The sequence below is a fragment of the Danio rerio genome, chromosome 10 (assembly GCF_052040795.2).
Source record: "Danio rerio strain M-AB ecotype USA chromosome 10, GRCz13ab, whole genome shotgun sequence".
In the NCBI taxonomy this organism is placed as follows: Eukaryota; Metazoa; Chordata; class Actinopteri; order Cypriniformes; family Danionidae; genus Danio; species Danio rerio.
Window position 1 is genome coordinate 29,181,016 of NC_141030.1, and position 20,943 is coordinate 29,201,958.

General features: G+C 34.8%; 1 protein-coding gene across 25 annotated transcripts in view; it reads right to left on the reverse strand.

Annotated features, from left to right (window-relative positions):
* The window catches only part of grik1a (glutamate receptor, ionotropic, kainate 1a), a 104,764-nt gene that overhangs the window by 24,979 nt on the left and 58,842 nt on the right, over nucleotides 1–20,943 (reverse strand). For 12 of the 25 annotated variants that reach the window (XM_087270600.1, XM_087270592.1, XM_087270594.1 and 9 more), the window contains 5 exons: nucleotides 14,254–14,361; nucleotides 12,665–12,709; nucleotides 8,130–8,237; nucleotides 7,425–7,628; nucleotides 5,946–6,169 (listed from right to left, as the gene is read on the reverse strand). In XM_087270600.1, the coding sequence (XP_087126726.1) occupies nucleotides 5,946–6,169; nucleotides 7,425–7,628; nucleotides 8,130–8,237; nucleotides 12,665–12,709; nucleotides 14,254–14,361 (689 nt within the window). Of the gene's footprint in view, nucleotides 1–5,945; nucleotides 6,170–6,551; nucleotides 6,843–7,187; nucleotides 7,629–8,129; nucleotides 8,238–12,664; nucleotides 12,710–14,253; nucleotides 14,362–20,943 lie in introns of those variants that run through there. The other 13 variants (XM_087270606.1, XM_087270598.1, XM_087270602.1 and 10 more) reach the window with 2 other exon arrangements.

The following is a 20,943-nucleotide window of genomic DNA, read 5'->3' on the forward strand; positions in this document are numbered from 1 at the left end:
TAGATGCTTTCCATCCCAAATCAAATCACTTTTATTGTCACATCATCAGCAGCATGGGTGCTATGATGAATGAAAAGCTTACATAACAACAAGGTAGTAAACAGAAAAAGTTATGGCCGAATTAAGATACAAAATCACCCCAGAGTGGATGAAAACATCCCAATAAGGGTTAAATGTTTGTAATGTGTATGCATTCAATGTATCCTCTTTGATTAATTATTCTATTATTCACACAAAAAAATTATGTTTGCTGCTTGTTCAAACAACTTGTTTAAAATGACCCTAATCAACACAAGTCTTGATTTTTAATTGTTTTATCTTCAATCCACAGATTTAAGTAACCTAATTTAATTTGTGTTGGGACAACATGAAGGAATTGTGTGGAACCTAGGGTTGGGACGATAGACGATGCCATCATCCATCGCCGATGGCTGATAGACATCACAATGCTGAGCCATCATCATGATTCTCTGCCCCACCCCCATCGCAGCAGCTATCTGCTTGCGGAAAATACACACTTAGGCGTTGTTTACACCAATACGTCTTAGTTTTAAAATGCCATTTTAGAATGAAAACATTCAACGTCCAAACTTGCGTTACATCTAGAATTTTTGAAATGCCCTCCTTCTGTACCTCTGTACCTCTGAAAATGCACATCACTTGACCACACAAACACACACACACACACACACACACACACACACACACACACACACACACACACACACACACCCTGTCATGCACTGCAGCATATGCGCACGTCTGAGCTCCAGGCAGTCAGTGGGCGCTTTAAGGACAAAACCCCAGAGAGCAGTGCACGTCAGACAGTTTATCAAGAATATATCGCTGGATCACATCTCACTTTAGATGTTAAACTTCATATTTCATTAATCTTGTCTCTAAAATGATTCTTCTGTCTTTTGAATCTATCAGGTAACGCGTCAAAGCGTACACTGCTTCAAACCTTAGCTTTCACGCTTATACTTTGTATTTTTTGCGAATCAAGTTTGTCGACGCCATTATAATGACACAGATCACTCTGCCTATTCATGCGAGAGTCCCACGAAAAAAAAAGTGATAGACAGAGTAATTTATGTGTACCTTATCTTTATTTATTTATCATTTGGTAACTACACTGTAAAAAATGCAAGATTCCTCACAATTTAATCATGTTGTTCCAACACAAATAGATTAAGTTAACTAATAGTGATTAAGTGTATTGAACATAAAACAATTATCTCCTTTGTCTCAAACAAATCTCAAGAATTGGGTTGTTTCAGCTTATTTTAAAAAAGTAAATTGAAAAAGCAGCAAAAATCTTTTCTGTTGAGTGTATGCTAGACTAAATCAGTAACATTCTGTATAGCAGGCTTTAAGACATTTACTTTTTACACCTTACCAAATTTTCAATGCTAGAAAGTAGAAAAGAACACAATTACAGCTACACAGCTAGCATCTGAAAGGCACATCCTCCGTCCTAGCACTCAATAATTGGGTCATTTATAAAAGCCCCACAGTGGATCGATGCCTGATCAAAACATGTCAGAAGACTCATCCGTCATGCCTCGTGGTGTGCGGACGCTCGCTCTGTAAACTGCTGTACATCAGCTATCAGAGCTGCCAAAATTCAAGATCACAGTTTAAAAGACCCCCTGCAGGACGTCTCCGTGAACAAATGGGTCACTCGGCGCAAATGAGCCCTCTGTAACACAGACCCCACCAGCTGTCCAGTAAAAGAGTCTGGTTGGGCACCCATTTCATTGGCCATTTGCATTTTAATTGAAACGACCAATCATCTGGCTTGCTTCATGTTCTATTTGGGTAGCGGCTATGAACTGGACTTTAATGGACTCAGACGCAGCCTTGTTCATCCTCATGCAAAAAACAAAACACTACTGACTGAGCCTCTGCATTATGCACTTATTGGTGCATCAGGACGTCCATAACTGATTTTTTTACATCATTAATCAAAACCCGTCAGGAATATAATAAAGTCAGTGCTGTTTATTACTTATTGATCTTTTTTGAGATCAAATCAGCATTTTGATTCTGGCAACTCATGAGCGCAGTGATATAATTTGAGAAAAAACACACAGCACTCCCACAAAGCAACGTGATATCTATCGGCACGATCTGCAAAACAGCTTTAGATTTGAAATCAGACAGAAGTCGAGGGTGTAAAAACTTCTTGACAGCTTCAAAGAGAGATGTACAATGTTCCCTTAAGCAGCAGATAACAGCAATATTCTTCAAATGACAGCCTGATAATGTGGCTCTGCATGTGATGTCAAACTATAAACCATCTGAAAGACGTTTCTGAAGAAGTGGGTCACTGTTCCTAGATCTAACAACCAATTTTCACATTTGCTTTGCTAATTTTTCAAGATGCATAAGAGATTGCTCAAAGTACACTTAGTGTTTTATGAATGTTAGCATACACATAAATGACAGCACAGTTTTTAAAGTGTCCATCAATACCAGCATCTTTTTTGCTCCATTACTCCCAAAAAATACAAAAAATTGTTATTGTTGCAATTGTAATTGAATGAATCATTAATTTTTGTTTTGTTTTGTTTAAAGGGCACCTGTGATGAAAATAAACTTTTGTAAGCTGTTTGAGCAGAACTGGGTGTCGGTATAGTGTGTCCACAGTCATATTGGAGTGACAGAAACACAATTAGTTTCTTTTTGAAAATTTAATATAGGATTCAAATCCATCCCATTTTGAGGCCTACCGCAACATGACATGGGAGTGCGGTTTCCCCACCCACTGAATTGACACGTAACAGCCACGTAACATGTCTCCGTAGTAATGCAAATAATTATATCAACAAGATAGGAAACGCGCAAAGCAACAAGAATTAAAAGTTCTGTTCAGCTTGCTGTGATCATCATCAAATGTAATAAAGAATTAGTTTTACAAGTTTCAAACATTTTTAAAATTGTGCATGTTTGTAATGAATTACAACGATTTTACCGTATACACTTTATCACTACAGCCGTGTGTCAGTAAAATTATAAAAGCAGATGCTTCAATCCCAGTTTGTGAAGGTTAAATCGGGTTTATTTTGTACAATAATTTACGGATATCCATACAGCAGTTGATATTAAAGTGAATCCTGTCACATTTGTCTTGTAAAAACAGTGCAAAGCTAAACGTACATGCTGTGTATGCATCTGCTGTGTCTGTGTGCGAAACAACATGGTGTGTGACTCATCGAAAGGCTTGAATTAACTCCACATCAAATAATAATTGGGAAAGTTTTTATTGTAGTATTTCTCACAAACGTTACGTGAGATCTGCTTCCTTCATGTCTGTCACTGTGCTGATTATCTGCCGAGGCAGAGATTGAGGCACACTCTGATTGAGGAAACAGTAGGCAGCAAGGACTAGAATTAAAGGCACAGGCAACAAAAATAGCAACAATGTGTTCAGAGCAGAACATTCCAATGTTCTAAAAGATATAGTAAATATTCTGAGTTTTGAGCTGAAACTATACAGACACATTCTGGAAACACAAAAGACATATCTTAAATCTTGAGAAAGAGGTAAAATAGGTGCCCTTTAAAACATCTGATGATGTAGAATAGATCATCCATGTTATTTTAATTCCACACACATTTACCATATATTTAGATTATGCTCTTGTGCTGATATTTAGGAAAACTTTAAACAGTGCCTTGAAATGCCCATTGTTATTTATTCAACATGTTGATGTAATTTACACTGAAACGAGAAGACAAAAATAATGACCAGGACAAATTATGCCCTGAAATTTGGAGTCCTGTCCCACAAATTGTAAACAGTGTCATTCAAAACAGAGAAATATCAATAAAAATATAAAACTGTTATTGCCTTTTAAATATCCATTTGCATGGCTGTTAATTTCCAGTGGACAAAGATTAAACATGTTTATTTATTTGTTAAAACATTAAATTATTATATTCACAGTTTTATGACTGTTGATAACATACAGACACATGTAAAGCAAAGGGACCAGTTAATTAAAAGTGAACTGCTACACTGGCCTGGACTTCTTTGCACAAGTATTTCCCATTTAAAACAGTTAAGGTAAAGATGAGTCCAGTAAAAGGATTAAAAGTCTATTTCATCCAGTATATTCAGTTCTTTATGTTTAGTAGACTTAATAGTTCCTGTCAGATAAATTGCATTGTATTACTCAAACTTCTAAAGTCAAACAGTTACTAGCAATTAATTGTATATTATGTAAATTACTTTGATAATACTGAATGCATCTCTTGCTTGTGTGTTCTGAATTGTCCCCTAAACTTTACATCTGCTATGCCGCAAGATAACATAAACATTTGGTCACTCAATTGACATTAAGTTAAAACTATTATACAACGTTTTAACACCATTAAAACAGCTAATAGCATTTTATCATCATCACAACATCTCCAGAGGACTTGAGGTTGATAAAGTCATTATAACAGGCTTTGACATCTTTGCAAAACTTTTGGGTTCCCAGGAGACTCGTTTTTCTGCAAAATGACTGACATGGTTGATAATGTCAGCTTACTCATTGTTAAAACAATGAAGATTTCCAATATTATTGTAAACAATTATTATCATCCACCTGTCTCATACTGTTTCTTTTCTGACAATGAGTGTGTTTCAGAGTATATACAGCAATCAGAGAGTGAAATTCAATACCTTTTAAGACCTTTTTTAACACTCTTTCCATACATTTTAAGACCTCATAACCACTTTGGGATTCAACCGGAAACACTGACGAGATTTTAACCCATATTTTATCTACTAAACATTAATGTAAAAAACTAAACCAAAACTAAAACATTATTCATATACTAAATACAAAATCTAGCAGGTTGGCACCTATAGATCTGCAGGAATCGATAGATCTGTCAAATCTAGCAGGATTTTATTGATGTCATAAAATACACAGCATCCTGATATTTGCAGATTTAATTCAGGCAAACTTTAGCATACTACCATACTCTGCATAATCAAATATGACATCAAATTTTAATACTTTTCAAGGGCCTTAAATTTCTCTACATTGATTTCTCAACTTTTAATACTTTTTAAGATCCCGCAGACACCCTGTGTTTACATAGACACCAACACTCTGATTTTAATATGATTAAGACAATACTTTAATTAGGAGTCTACCTTGTAACCGAGATTTTTGATGACATTAATCTGACTACAGTTATCATTATATTAAACACAAATCGAATTAAGACGTGGAGTATTTATATTGTAGTCGCATTAATAAAGTGCAGTACAGACATGATAACACCTTAAACTATTATAGTCGTGTAGGACTTTTTTGCCGCATAATTTGCGACAGGATAGTCCATACCCACACAAGGCTGTTTCACACTATTCTCTGTGCCTACTAAGTAAGTAAAGGACCACACACACACACATTTCCAAAAGCACACACACAGTGAACTCCTGGAAACTCGTCACACCTGTTATCATCTTTACTGAACAAACTTTTATGCTAAAATTATTCTTTCAATTTGGCATGCGGTATCAAAATCCATTGAAACAACACTCTCCCACCAATTCTTACTTCATACTCACATCCATTACCTCAGAGTCTGTCACAGGGGCATGAATGAAATGTTGCTGAATGAAAGTGAAACTGCTGAACTGCAGTTAAAATAAAAAAAAATTAAAGCCAAAATTGACATGAAACTTCAGAGGAAATATTGGATAGTGTGTCTATCTGGTATAACATGTAAAACAGGAACATGAACGTTCTAAAAGCAACTCATAGATTAATCATATTATTCCTTTATTTAAATTAAGGTAAATAATTTGATTGCTGATGTCCATGTAACCATAGTAACTGAATCAATTCAAGTCATACAAACTTTGTGTACTGTATGTCTTCCAATACACCTTAAACCCTAGTGTGCTTTGGTCTTTAAACCCAAATCTCCAATCATACCTGGCAATCACAAACAGCACGCAGCTCACTCCCAGACAGGCCAACAGCACGTACATCCAGATATCGGGGGTGAGGGGGTTGAGGAAGGAAAACACCCCTGGATTGGTGCCGTTTGGTTTGCGGTACAGTATGCTGATCCCCAGGGTCATGAAGGGTTTGGAGAAGTCAATAACCTTCTCTCTGACATAAGTGATGGTCAGGGGAGCGACGGCCAGGTCAGCTATCTAGAAAAGGGATAAAAAGAACTCATTTTGACTGCTGGTAGAAAAAAATGCATATGGATGCAGCTAATATTGTAGTTCACTTCACTGAGATGTAAACAAGTGGTGCCTGCAGGGATCTATCCCACAACAGGGCTTTGATAAAAAAATGACTGTCTGTTTGAAGCCTTCTGTTGTTTGACAAAGTTCATTTGAAGTAAACTTGTGCAAAATGGCTGTATTGTAGACTGTGAGATGTTTTCCCTTATCATACTGGAAAATAAAATAGATAATGAAGGTTAAAAAAGAAAAATAAGACACAAAGCTATTTTTTATTAATATATAAAAACAGATTTTTTACAGAGAGATGAAAGCACAAATGTCATTATTTGTTAGTCTTTTTATTGGGCTACTTGCACAAAACCTAAAAGTAATCAAAATATTTTAGTTTTGATAAATCACCTGAGAAGAGCCTCATTACAAAAACCATTTATCATAAATGAAAATAGCTTGATTAATTAGTTTTTACATAAAAAAAATCAATAGTTCAAAAAAAAAAATTAATAAAAAAGCAAAAATAAAACAAAACTCAAAAACAAAACAACTTGTGACCTCATGAGCTGTTTTTTAAACAAGAAAAAACTAAACTAAAAGCAAAAACAAAAACAAAAACATAACAAACCCAAAAACAAAACAACTTGTGGCATCATGGGGTTTAAAAAAAAAAAAAACAGCAAAACAAAACAGCAAAAACAAAACAAAAAAAGCCTTATGTGACACAATATGTTGTTTTTCAAACAAAACAAAGCAAAACAAAAAGCAAATACAACAAAACAAACAAAACAAAAATAAACAAATCAAAAACATAACAAGCAAAATAATGCAAAGCAAAGCAAAACAAAACCCCAAAACAAAATTACTTGTGGCATCATGACATTTTATTAAAAAACAAAACAAAGCACAGCACAGCAAAAGAAAACAAAGTGCTAAAAGAAAACAAAAAAGACTTATGTGACATAATGTTTTGTTTTTCAAACAAAACAAAACAAAGCAAAACAAAAGCAAATACAAAAAAAAAAAAGCAAAACAAAACCCAAAAACAAAAAAACTTTTGTGGCACCATGGGCTGTTTTTTCTTTAAACAAAACAAAACAAAACAAAACAAAACATAAAACAAAGCAAAAAAAAAAAAACAAAAAAAAAAAAAACAAAGCAAAGCAAAACAAACCAAAAAAAATTAAATAAAACTACTGTTATGTGGAATCATGGGATCACTCACGTGGTCGATCAGCTCCCGAACCATGCCATTCCACTCGCCTTTGTCATTCTGAGCCCCATATTTGCCATCAGTAACCAGCTTGACTTCGTAGGTGAATCCCAGGATGTTAGAGAGCTCCTTCAGCAGGTCCAGACAGTAGCCCTCAAAGCGGTCATTCCCATATAACACCTTGTCTGACTTCTTATACATAACATACGGGTTCTCCTGTTTAAAAGAAAAAGCAGCAAGTGCTTTAAGTAAATGTAGTGCATACAAGCAAAACAGATTTCCAAGGTAAAGTTAATTGGCCAAATAAGATTATAAGAGAACAGCTCAAAATTACTCAACATTGCTGTTATTATACTAAACTATTTCTTAACATGCTTCTGTGTCTAGTTGAGGTCAATACCTTTACCTTTTACTCAACTATTGTGTTGCTCTTTATAACATAGAAAGTGTTTTAAAATATTTAATCCAATTAATTAATTAAATCTGAAACCAAATTAAATTTTGCTACTTGAAATAAAATGTTGACAAATATTTTTTTTTTACAATTTTTTTTGAGCTTTTTGTCAATAAAATATTTATAATTTTCATTTAGCTTAGATTTTGCTCATCTATATAACTAAAAAAAAAAAGACTAAAACATGCTAAAATTAAGGCAAAAACATAAAATAAAATAAATTTTAAAAATTACATAAAAACTGATTGTATTTTTTTTTTTACCAGAATGGTGGTGACGATAAGGGTCCTGTTGGCCAGAGAATCTGTGATGTTTTTATTGTCTTTTATCTCAGTCAGGTTGAGGCCTGTGTACGAGTTCCACACTCCAATCTAACAATACAGTACAAAAAAGCACACGAGTATAGTCTTTGTCAGTGTAGACCACTGTTTAATAATAATAATGAAAAAAATAGGTCAGGAAAGGAAAGGTAAAAATGACAAAATGAAAGGAAATTAAAGAATCTAGTCCTAATTCACTAAACCCATTTGATTGTATAATTACTTCTCAAAACCTCAGAAAAGCACTCAAGCACTCAGCTTCCATTTGATTCGTTTTATGCAGAAAATATTAAATCACTAAGAGGGAATTATAGTGTTTCTTTTTACTTTAAAACATAAATATTCTAAATATTTTGTTCAATCAATCAATCAATCAATCAATCAATCAATCAATCAATCAATCAATCAATCAAATTAAGCAGTCAGCCAATCAATCAATCAATCAATCAATCAATCAAATCTACCTCCATTAAATGGATGTTAAAAATAAATATATTGTGTCTAATATGCACACTTAAATAGAAAACACAATGACATTAGCATTGTTTGAGATATATAGGCAGCATCATGCTGTAAATGGTTCAATAATGTAGTATCTACAGTATGTCTGCTGTATTAAAAGGTGAAATAGTTCCTTTGAAATATAAGACTTAATTCTCCAGGGCAATAAAGTAGAATAAGATCTGTAACTGCTTTTCTACAGAAGTTTTTCTGCAACCGATGGGCTTTTCTGTTATCTCCATCATTATTCAAATGAACGGCCTTCAAATATGAATATGAAACACAAGAAGCATAAAGACATGAAGAATGTGTAAAGATGTGAAGATTTGGGAGCAGGTCTCTGAAAGGATTTGCCTTCTGCAGTGCCACAGATTCCCGAAAATGATTATTTATTTGTTTTAAAGGTATAGTTCACCAAAAGAGTTGAATTGTCATCATTTACTTCACACGTTTAAAACCTGTTAAGAGTTCCTGTCTTCACTTGCACACAAACAAAAAAAGACATTTTGAAAAATGCTGGTTGCTGGGGGTTTATTGACTTCTATACCCAACAAAAACAGAACGCTGCCTTAACATAGTGATCTTCCTACAAAGTTGTACCAACCCTGTAAAAAGGTTGAGAATCTACGTTGTTGCTGAAGGTTGTCACAACGGTATCATAATGTTGCCATTTAAACAGCCGTTGCTTTAGGTCAGAGGTCACCAACCTATTGGAAACTGAGAGCTACTTCTTGGGTACCGATTAGTGTGAAGGGCTGCCGGTTAATAAATAACAAATTTTTCTTAATTTACTTTTAATTATATGTTATTATTAATAATTAATAATATTCATTTATGTGATCATGTTAATTATTTTTAGTTGTTTTAGTAGTTGTCAACAATGATTTAACAAGTGAAATAAATATCAATATGCAACACTTTATTAGTCTGAATTTGTTTTTAAAGTGTTTTTTTAAATATATAACTTAAATAAATTTTCAAATTTAGACCAATGCAAGTGTGATTTAAAAAGAATACCTATAAAAATATTTGATGCAGCTTACTCATATGTGGTGGTATGGTGAGCTATTTTTAGAACAGGCCCGCGGGCAACACATGTGAACCTGGCGGGCTACCATGTTGGTGACCCCTAGTTTAGGTTGTGCTTAGGCTGCATGGACAACCACTGTACAACATTTACTCATCATCAATGAATCAGTTTAAAATTCAACAGACCGTTCGGCATCTTATTCAACAACGACCGAGGAGAGGTGAGAATATTGCTTTTTTATCTTGCTAAATAAGACATCAGTGGTCATTTGTGTAGTCCTGCTGTGTCAAGCTCTGATCTGTCCTCTCGTTCACTGCCTATGTTGACTTGTGGCTGCTGTGGATCCTCCTCTGAAACTGGATTCTCTATTAGATTGGTTACTTTCTTTGACTGCGTTCTCCATACTACTCCTGGCCTTCGGCTGCGCTCCACGGGCTGCTGTATTCTCAAGTCCAGAGCTTCGATGCCCAGTGTCCAGTGTTAATTATTTAATATAATCTAAACCTAATTTTACACTGTTTGCTTATAACTAGATCTGTATTTGGTCACACTTCATAATAAGGTTGATTAGTTAATGTTAATAAATGCATTTACTAACATGAACAAACAATGAACAATACATTTACTACTTTTTTTGTTCATGTTAGTTAATGAAAATACAGTAGTTCATTGTTAGTTCATGTTAACTCATGGTGCATTAACTAATGTTAACAATCATGGACTTGGATGTTAATAATGCATTAGTAAATGTTCAATTATGATTAATAAATGTTGTACATGTGTTGTTCATGATTAGTTCATGTTAGTAAATGCATTAACTAATGAACCTTATTGTAAAGTGTTTTATTTATTGTACCCTGTATTTTATGTATTTAATATTGTGAAATATATTATAAAAAAGTTATATAATATACATTTGTGTGGCATTTTTAAATTTAAAGGTTTTGTCACCGACTCGGTCCCGGTCATTCCCCTCGCTGGCCAGCAGAGGCCACTATCTCCGGACTTTTAGCATTACATCATCCATCTACACTGATTGCGCATACACCTGATCTGAATCATGTTAACGACCCACGTACCTCTTATAAGCCGCACTCAAACACTCAGTCAGTGCGAAGTCTTGTTCAGCCCCGGCCAGCATTACTGAGCGTTATATCCAGCCTGATCTCTTGTGTACGACTCCAGCCTGTCTCTTACTCTGCTTCGCCTTCTGCCTGCCCATGACCCACGCCCGATATACGGACTCTGATTCTCGCTGCCTTCCCTCGACCCAAGCCTGATACACGGACTCTGATTCTCGCTGCCTGCCCACGACCCATGCCTGATATATGGACTCTGATTCTCGCTGCCTGTCCTCGACCCAAGCCTGATACACGGACTCTGATTCTCGCTGCCTGCCCTCGACCCAAGCCTGATACACGGACTCTGACTCACGCTCACTGCCCTCTACTCATGCCTGGTAATTCACTCTGTGTCTGTTCACCGTCATTCCTGAAACCCTTACTACTACTGTGGATGTGTGTGTGCACCCAGGTGCATATTGTGTGTTTGAGTGAGATTGTGATCAATAAATACTGCATAATGGATCCCTCCGTGTCAGTCTCCACGTTACAGGTTTACATATGCAGTTATTAAATTAGAAGAGGAAAAATGAATAAACAATATTTAAAATTCTGACAGCTTATCCTGTATTCTAGGAAGTATTGATAAACTGCCAGGAAAATAAGCATTAATACATGTAGTAAGAACGTTGTTTCACGCTTGATGAATGTCACACTACAATGTTGCTTACATTTCTTTGTTGTAACAATGTAGCGAGCACGTAAGTTGTACATTGTTCTACATACATCGCTACAACGTAAATGTGTTTGTTGGGTAGTATTTCATTATATTCCAATTATCTATTTTTATGTTCAACAGAAGAATGAAACTCATAAAGGTTTAAAACCACCGGGTGGGAAATAAAGGATGAGGTCAATTTCATTTTGAGGTGAACTATTACAATACACTAGAGTTTATGGTTGTTTAGAAGTAAATTATCTCATCACAAAAGAAAATTATAGTTCAAACAAGATCACTTTTATTTAGGCTAGAAAATGCATTAAAGGAATCAAATGTTTTGAGGGATTTTTTTTTCTCCCAAAACACCTTTGGAAGCTTGAGTTCATAAATAATGTTCAATACAAACAGCCAGGTGGGACTTTTTCTTAATCTCTTAATCCTTTTTAAGCATACTGTTTAATGTTTTGTTCATTTGTGTTATAAAATTGAACAAAAGTTGGCAAATGACGAAATGATGTTAATAACGATGATGCAATAACAAAAGCCCATTCATTTCTAATCATCTGAGAGAGATTAAACTAAAACTAAAAATAACAAAAACAAAAATATGATCCCTTAAAAGGAGAAAGTCAGCTTTAAGAGAATTAAACTGCTTGACGAAGGGCTTGCCTTTCTGCGTTCGATAAACCCTTTGTTAGCACAAGCCTAATCTAGTCTGTGTTTATGTATGCCACTTGTCACACAGACTCGTATAGGTCTGAAATGAGCGACTTATTCAAATGAACTTTAAAAGTAGATTAGAACGGCTCTGCAAATATCTGCCTGAGGATTAATGCACGTTTTTTTTTCTGCACGCCTGAGCTGGCTTTTATAGAGATGTGTTACTTATTGAGGCATGAAGCATTGTGGGAAAAAGAGCGTCCGTTTTACAGTGCTGGATATGGAGCATGCTGATTTAACTGTCATAACTATAACTGGCACACATTATGCGTCTCTGCAAGACGTTTTGGCAGAAGTGACTGGCATAAGGATTTTTCTGCAGGGAAAGGGAAGCCGATGAAAGGGCAGCGGGTTTGCTGAAGTGAATTTCACACAGGGGAGGAAATCCAAGCTCTCCACAGGTTTAATCACAAACTCAGGGAATGAAACCAAGACTGGAACAAACCTTTGTCCATAATTTATTGGGTCGTGATGCGCCATCAGCCACTCGCTTTTAGGAAGAATTGAAGAGTCGTGTAGTCAGCATGAGAGCAGCAATTTCAAAACAAATCAACCGGCTAATACATACTTCTGATGTCAGAATGACACAACTAAGGATCTATGTCAATCCATTTAACCTCTTAACTGTCACCAGGTGGCACGTTTTTCAGTATGGGGGTTAAACCCCTACTTTTTTCAAAGGACATGCTTTGATTTTTAACGACCACAGAGAGTCAGGACCTCAGTTTAATGTCTCATCCAAAAGTTGACACTCACTGAGCAGTATAGATTCCCCATCAATATTCTGGGGTGTTAAGACTCACACAGACAGCAGGGTGAGTGCCCGTTGCTTCCCTCATTTACACCACTTCTGGCAGTAACCTAGTTTTCCCATGTGGTCTCTCATCCAGGTACTGACGGGGCACAGCACTTCTTACTTTTAGTTACTTTACTCTTAGAATACTTTAGATTATTTAATAAAATAATAAATAAAATATTTCCAGTTTCTATTTTGGTTTTCAACAAAGTGCATCCAGAATTTTAATTTCGGCACAGAATTTTTTATTTCGGTGCATCCTTATATACATCATATACCATTTTAGGTATGAATTGAACAAAAATTGAGTGACAGTTAAAGAGGCCATATGAAGAATACGTAAGACAAAAGTAAAACAATACAAATATACAAAATATGACAACCCAAAACATAGAAATCATTCATTTTTTTGTAGTAATGTGGTCCAACAGTCTGATGTTGGTCACTAAAAATAATGAAAGGAAAGTCATGTGAGAGGAGGCAATAGTTGCATTACACTATGAATTTGCATGTTTCCAAACCTAAATTAACTAAATAATGGCATTATTCTCTTAAATATCATTACTCTAATAAAATAAAACTTGACATTGTCTGTAATCTGTTTCTGTTGGTCTGAAAAATTGGAAAAATTTCCAACAGTCAGCCCAATATCACAAGGAAACATAGCTGTTTTTTCATCCTACAAGAAAAGTGGCCAATTCATACAAATTCATATGATTTTATTCATATAATCTTCAAAAGAAGTTGTGCCAAAAAAAACCACCCCTAAACATTGTAATGTAATGTTTAATGAGATCATACAAGTTCATACAAATTAGCCACTAAATCAAAAAGTATAAAATGATCATGAGATTGCATTGGAATCAGTCAGTTTACTTCTGCAATCAAAATTGGGCATGAAATACAATGTCACTGTTTCCAGAGAAAGTCACATTTTTTTATTGTCATGTCCCTCATCTGGAGGTATTTTAATTCTAAATAAAAATACACTAAATTTATTGTCCCCAAACATAACAATAAGTGACATTAGAATGGCATTTTAACCCCAGAACTAGAAAATTGGATTTCCATACCATAAATAAACAAGAACGGCGCACCACTAAAGAGATTCTTTGTGGAAAACTATAAGCTTTGTAACTTAGATCTCACACACCCAGTCAATGGTGTTTCTGTGTAAACTATAAGAGCAGCAGCAGACGTTGACCGCCTCTCATCAGTGTCCAGCAGAAGAGACTCACCTTGGCCGTCCCGTCCTCCTTCAGGCTGATGAGGTCTAAGTTGAACTCTTTCCGCAGCCCATCAGTCTTGTTAAGCACTATCCGTCCTGTCAAACCATCCCACTGGGCCTGAGGCACAAAAACATTGTACAATGAGAATGATGCACAACATCGCTTTCACTGCCGTGTCTTTCAGTCATTGTGGTAATGGAATATTATGCATCCTGAGGGTTTAGTCGTTTGTTGACAAAAAAAAAACCCTCAAGAGTTTCAGCGAAACATTTTGCTTGTCAATTACATCTTAGCTGAATGGATTTTGTGCTGATAAATAGCCTGAATAAAACAACTTGGATGATGTGCTTTAGGTTTGGCTAAATGAAAAAGAGAACTGTATATTACATCAAGCCACGCCACAGTTTTTACTGATTAAGCTGTGTTCAAATTCAGCAGATCTAATGTAAGGGAAAACCGAAAACGTAACTTCAGTGTTACAGTAGCTGCTATTTGCACTGACAATGAAATAATTATTAAATATAAGGGAAAACAGCAAGATTTAAATGTGACATTAGATATACAGGAGTCAAGTAAAAACATCTCTCTTCCAGAACTCCCTTCTGTAGTGTAATATTTACTATTTTATCATTTACCCAAAGTGACAAAAAAATAAGGAGAACAATAGAAGCAATTAAACACTATTAATACATCAAAACAAGTACATTCAAAATCGAATTAAGAATTATGAATAAAACTAATTAAAAAATACAGTAAACAGTAAAAATGCATTGTTATTGTACTTTTAAATAACTTTTTCTATTTCAAAAATGTTGATTACAAATAGGCCGATACGGTGGCTCAGTGGTTAATGAATGAATGAATGAATGAATGAATGAATGAATGATTACAAATAAAATATTTTGCAACATTGATGTGTAAGTTTAACTATAATGTCGCTACTGATTAATTCAATGATCAATAAATTAAATATTTAATTCTTTAAAAAATTCTAAATGTAATTTATATCTATTAAACTGCCCTCTTATATTAGCATTTTTGTTGGGTCAGATTTCATAACAATATTATACGACATCTGCATTATTTGATTTAAGTTAATGTAACAGCTGTTTGTAGTTCAGTGGAAATGAGGATCTGCATGAAGATATTGCAATAATAAAGTAAGTATGAGAGATACATTTTAGACTCTTTTTACTTATCAACACTTATAATGTATCTAAGAGATAAATGTTTTTTCCATACTTAGTTTATATTTACTATTGAAGTTCATTTTACTAGCTCATTTCTTAAAGGGATACTTCAGCTAAAAATGAAAATCTGTATACCATTTACTCACCCTCAGTTTCAAAGCTTTATGAGTTTGTTTTTCTGTTGAACTCAACATACAGTAATATACTGTATTTTGAAGAATGTTGGAAACCAGTTGCCATTGACATCCATAGTTGGAAAACATCATGAAAGTCAATAGGTTTGCATCATTCTTCAAAATATCTTTTGTGTGTGTGTGTGTGTGTGTGTGTGTGTGTGTGTGTGTTCAGCAGAGGAAAGACATTCAAAGAGTTTTGAAACAAGTAATAAAGTATGACAGAAGTTTAATTTTTGGATAAACAATCCTTTTAAGAGGTGTCTATCCACTTGTTAAGTCGTGACGTATCAGTGACATATGGAATACTGTTTCCGGGTTCAAGCTGCTACTCATTTGAATTGAGAAAACTGTTGTTTATGACCACTTTTTTAGTCATATTACACATTAAAAGTGAGTTTTATATAAAATCATGGAGAACACAACAGTCTCTGGACTTGCTGCATCACAGGCACCAATATTTTAACAATTTAGGAAAAATGTATCACTTTCTGGCCATCAGAATTATTAGCCCCCTGTTTATTTTTATTTTTAACAGAAAAAAAATTTTCAACACATTTCTAACATAATAGTTTTAATAACTAATTTCTAATAACTGATTTATTTTATATTTGCCATGATGACAGTAAATAATATTTTACTAGATATTTTTTAAGACACTTCTATACAGCTTAAAGTGATATTTAAAGCCTTAACTAGGTTCATTAGGTTAACTAGGCTGGTTAGGGTAATTAGGCAAGTTATTGTATAATGATGGTTTGTTCTGTAGACTATTAAACAAAAATATAGCTTAAAGGGGCTAATAGTTTTGACCTTAAAACTATTTTTAAAAAATTAAAAAATGCTTTTATTTTAGCCGAAATAATTTAAATTAAAACAAATAAGACTTTCTCCAGAAGAAAAAATATTATCAGACAAACTGTGAAAATTTTCTTGCTCTGTTAAACATCATTTGGGAAATATTTAAAAAAGAAGAAAGAATTAAAAGGGGGGCTAATAATTCTGACTTCAAATATATATATATATATATATATATATATATATATATATATATATATAGCGATAGTGATTTTCGAATTAAATTAAATTAAATTAGTTTGTAAACGTTTATTATTATCATTTGTTGAGTCTCCCCATACAGTTTGATATGGCGCTTGGACCCGGAAGTTGCTTCGCGTGACATCACACTTAATAAGTGAATAGTCTGAATATTTATTGGACTTGCATTGACTTTAGCATAAAATATATTTTGTTAATAAACAGGGTTTTTCATATTGTTTTTGACAGCAGCGCAGTAAAATTGTTGAAATAACACCATAAAAAATGATTTCAAATTTAATTCAAACACTTTCAAGGACTTTTGTTTGATTTTAAGTACTTTCCAGGCCTTGAATCCATAAATCTAAAATTCAAGTACTTTTAATAAGCAAGGAAACCCTGAGTCAATATAATGTTACCTCTAATAACCAACTAAAATAATGAAAAGTTAAACATACTGTATAATCCACACAGAATACAATGCAAACACATTCATGGTTGAATAAAAATCAAAAGCAACATTTTCTGAATTATTGTCAAGCACTCTTCCCAACATCCTATACTGTAGTCAGGCCTCACTGTTTATTGTTTCCCCCTAAAACACCTAGAACATTAAGCTAGTGTACCTTCATTTCATTTCCCCCAGCTTTTGTTGTACCAGAAACGAGAGAAAACAATCCCAGAATTCAATCAGCAGAGGCAACTAAGGAAGAGTAATAGCCTTGTTGGAGCCCTCTCTACCTTTGATAAGTGGCTGGAAGATCAGGAAAAAACACTTGTGTTCTCAAGGTTGCAGCGTTTCTCTGAGCACGTCTCAAAATAAGAGGCAACGGCTGGCCTTCAACACGTCACCAGCCCTGCTCAGGTGGATACAGCTCACTATTTCCCAGAACACCTGCAGACTTCATACTGACCTCCAAGTGAACTATTTCCACCTTTGTAGGAAGCTGAAATAATGGAGCCGCTGGAGACGAGTGCTGCATTGCATCCTAATGCCACTTTTTATCTTTTTAAAATGCTTTTGGTTTTATAAAAATGACATTGGAAATTGACTGATGTGTCATTGAGTTGACCCCTGGATCAACGCAGGTGCCTTTGCTCTAGGCCAAAACAGAAGGAGATCATGGAGAAGCTCTTGTGGGGTTTGAAATCATAACCTTATGGGTTATCGATACACATTCATCCACAAGCCTACACCAGCACTTCTTAGATAAAACATCCCTGTCTGGGACTTTCAGCATCTCTACAAGATCAAGCCTTGTGGGTGGAATACTGGTCTGTTAGCGTTGATATACTGTCATATCCACTGAAATGCAGTGGTGGCTAAAAATGACCAACTGACCAGTTACTATAAATGTCTCTGCTTTCTGGCGTGAGAGAAGAAATGTTTCAGCATTAAGCTTGACATAAAAATGAATATTATTATTTATTTTTAAAAAAATGAGGGAAAAAAGATTTGCATACAATTAATATAATCAAGATTGGAGCACTAATGAATCCTGGAATTATTTCATTAAAATGTCATTTATTTATGTTTATTGTTTTTAAATTGCATTTATCATAATTAGCTTTATTTGTTACTGGCTAAAAATATTTTAAATAAAATTTAATTACAAGTAATATTTTTTTTATTTATATATGCATTCATTTATGTGAGGTCCGGGTGTGCTCTAGATGCGTGCTGTTGTCCTTGTGTGTTTGTTGTTTTGTTGGTGGCATGGTGTTTCGTTCCCAAAGCTCCAGTCTAGTCATTTTTGGTTGGCATTGGGATCGGAACATACATGTTGCATGTGTGAGTGTCATTGTTTAACTCCTTGTCCTGTTGTCAAGTTTGTTTGTTTATTTATTTTGTTAATGTCTCGCCACTCTGGGTAGTTTGTTTTGCTTTTTATTTTATTTTATTATAAATAAAAACCCATTTTCCCTGCACTTGAGTCCTCTCTCCTTTCCCCACCAACTGAACGTGACACTTCCAGCCGCAACACACTACGGGGAATAATCCATACAGTATATGTTTTTCAAATCTATTGCATTTGTTATTATAATTCAATGGGCGAGGCAATGGCGCAGTAGGTAGTGCTGCTGCCTCACAGCATGAAGGTCACTGGTTTGCTGGTTCGATCCTCGGCTCAGTTGGCGTTTCGGTGTGGAGTTTGCATGTTCTCCCTGCGTTCGCGTGGGTTTCCTCTGGGTGCTCCGGTTCCCCCCACAGTCCAAAGACATGCGGTACAGGTGAATTTGGCAGGCTAAATTGTCTATAGTGTATGAGTGTATGAGTGTGTGTGTGTGTGTGTGTGTATGTTTCCCAGAGATGGTTTGCGGCTGGAAGGGCATCCGCTGCATAAAAACGTGCTGGATAAGTTGGCGGTTCATTCCGCTGTGGCGACCCCAGATTAATCAAGGGACTAAGCTGACAAGAAAATGAATGAATGAATGAATCATAATTCAATGTAATTATTATTGTTTAGGGCTTTTTAAACATGGAAAGGGTGGTTTAGGATTTTAGGATAAAAATAAATGACATAAAATCAATCATAAATATTTAGGAGTGTGCACTATTTTTTAGACCACTGATCAACTAACCACTTTTTTATGTGGGTAAAAATGGAATAAAATTATATTCGAAACACTAAATGTTGTAGATTTTGCTTATTAAAACAGTCATTATTTTTATAATTCCTATTAATTAATACAAATTATACTATTTTTAAACATAAAAAAATGAGTGTTTAAAAAGAAAATTAAATGTGTTTTTTAATGGAAAACACTGGGTTTAGGACTTTTTAATGACTATAATAAATAATCAGTGTAACTTTAAAGTAAAACTAGTTTGCCACTTGATTATTGCAACACTTAAAGGGCACCTACTTAAACCCTTTTTCAAGATTTAATATAAATCTTTTGTGTCTCCAGAATGTTTCTGTAAAGTTTCAGCTCAAAACACTAATCAGATCATTTATTATACCTTTTTAAATCTGGGAAATTTGAGCTGTTATAACATTGTAGCCGGTGCCTTTAATGCGAATGAGCTGGTTCTCCCCGCCCACCGATCTGACGTGTGTTCCCGTAGATAAACAGCACTGTGACAGAAAATAATGAAGCAGATCTCCCTAACTACAGAAAGAACTTTCCCAATGGTTATTTGTAGTATTTGTTGTGGAGTTAATTCAAGCCTTTCTGCAATGATGAGTTACTCAATTAACAATGTTGCTAAATTAACAAAGTTCGCTTGCGTGCACATACACGTTAAGCTTTGCACTATTTTTGCACAACAAATGTGGCAGGATACACGTTCATATCCACCACTGTATGGATATCCGTTAAGTAACAAGCCGGAATTGAAGCGTCTTCTTATAAAATTTTACTGACACTGTGTGGCTGTGGTGACAAATTACAGCAATTTTACTATCTTTATTACAAACATGCACCCATTTAAAAATGTTTTCAATTTGTAAAATTAATTCTTAAATCACATTTGTTGATAATTGATGATCACAGGGAGCTCAACAGTAGCTTTGCTAGCACAAGTCCTGTATTTTTGATATGATTATACATGTTACTAAAGAGACATGTTTTAAAACCTTTCTTTCAATCAATTGGTGGGTTGGGAAACCTCACTCCTACTGTATGTCACGTTGCGGTGGGCCTCAAAATGGGAGGAATTTTTAACGTCTATTTTACCGTCAGGAAATAAAAAAAGAGACTTGTTGTGTTTCTATCACGCCAATATGACTGTGGACACACTATAAATACACACAGTTTTGTCCAAACAGCTTACAAAACTTCTCTTCTGTAGATACTTTAATGATGACAACTTAAATCCCTAACAGGTTTTGAAATGCAGAATGGGGTAACCTAAATATGTGTCAATAGGTGCCAAAAGTAACATTATGATACTTATGTTTCACTTCTACCCTACAATTTTCACCCAAACAGGGTAAAACACCATCAAAAACCTCCACTACACGTGTAACTACAGCTGTGAGTCTCACATGCAATGCCCTTTCGGCAGAAATCATATGCACTGTAATAAAATCAGTGCTTCTTAAATGAAGTGTAAAAACATTTCTCCCCTTCTCCTGCTACAGTACAGGAGCCGCATAATTTGAAATTATATGGCACATGACCCATTCTGTAGGTTATTTCCTCATAAAAGCCGAAGCAAAACAGCACTGATCAGCATCTCCTGCCCAGCGGGTCGACATAAACAAATACTACATTTATACTCGTTCAGCCTGCTGTCAAGGTTGATTAGCGGCGCCGAAATTCACATTATAGTACTTAAGTGAGTGAAAATG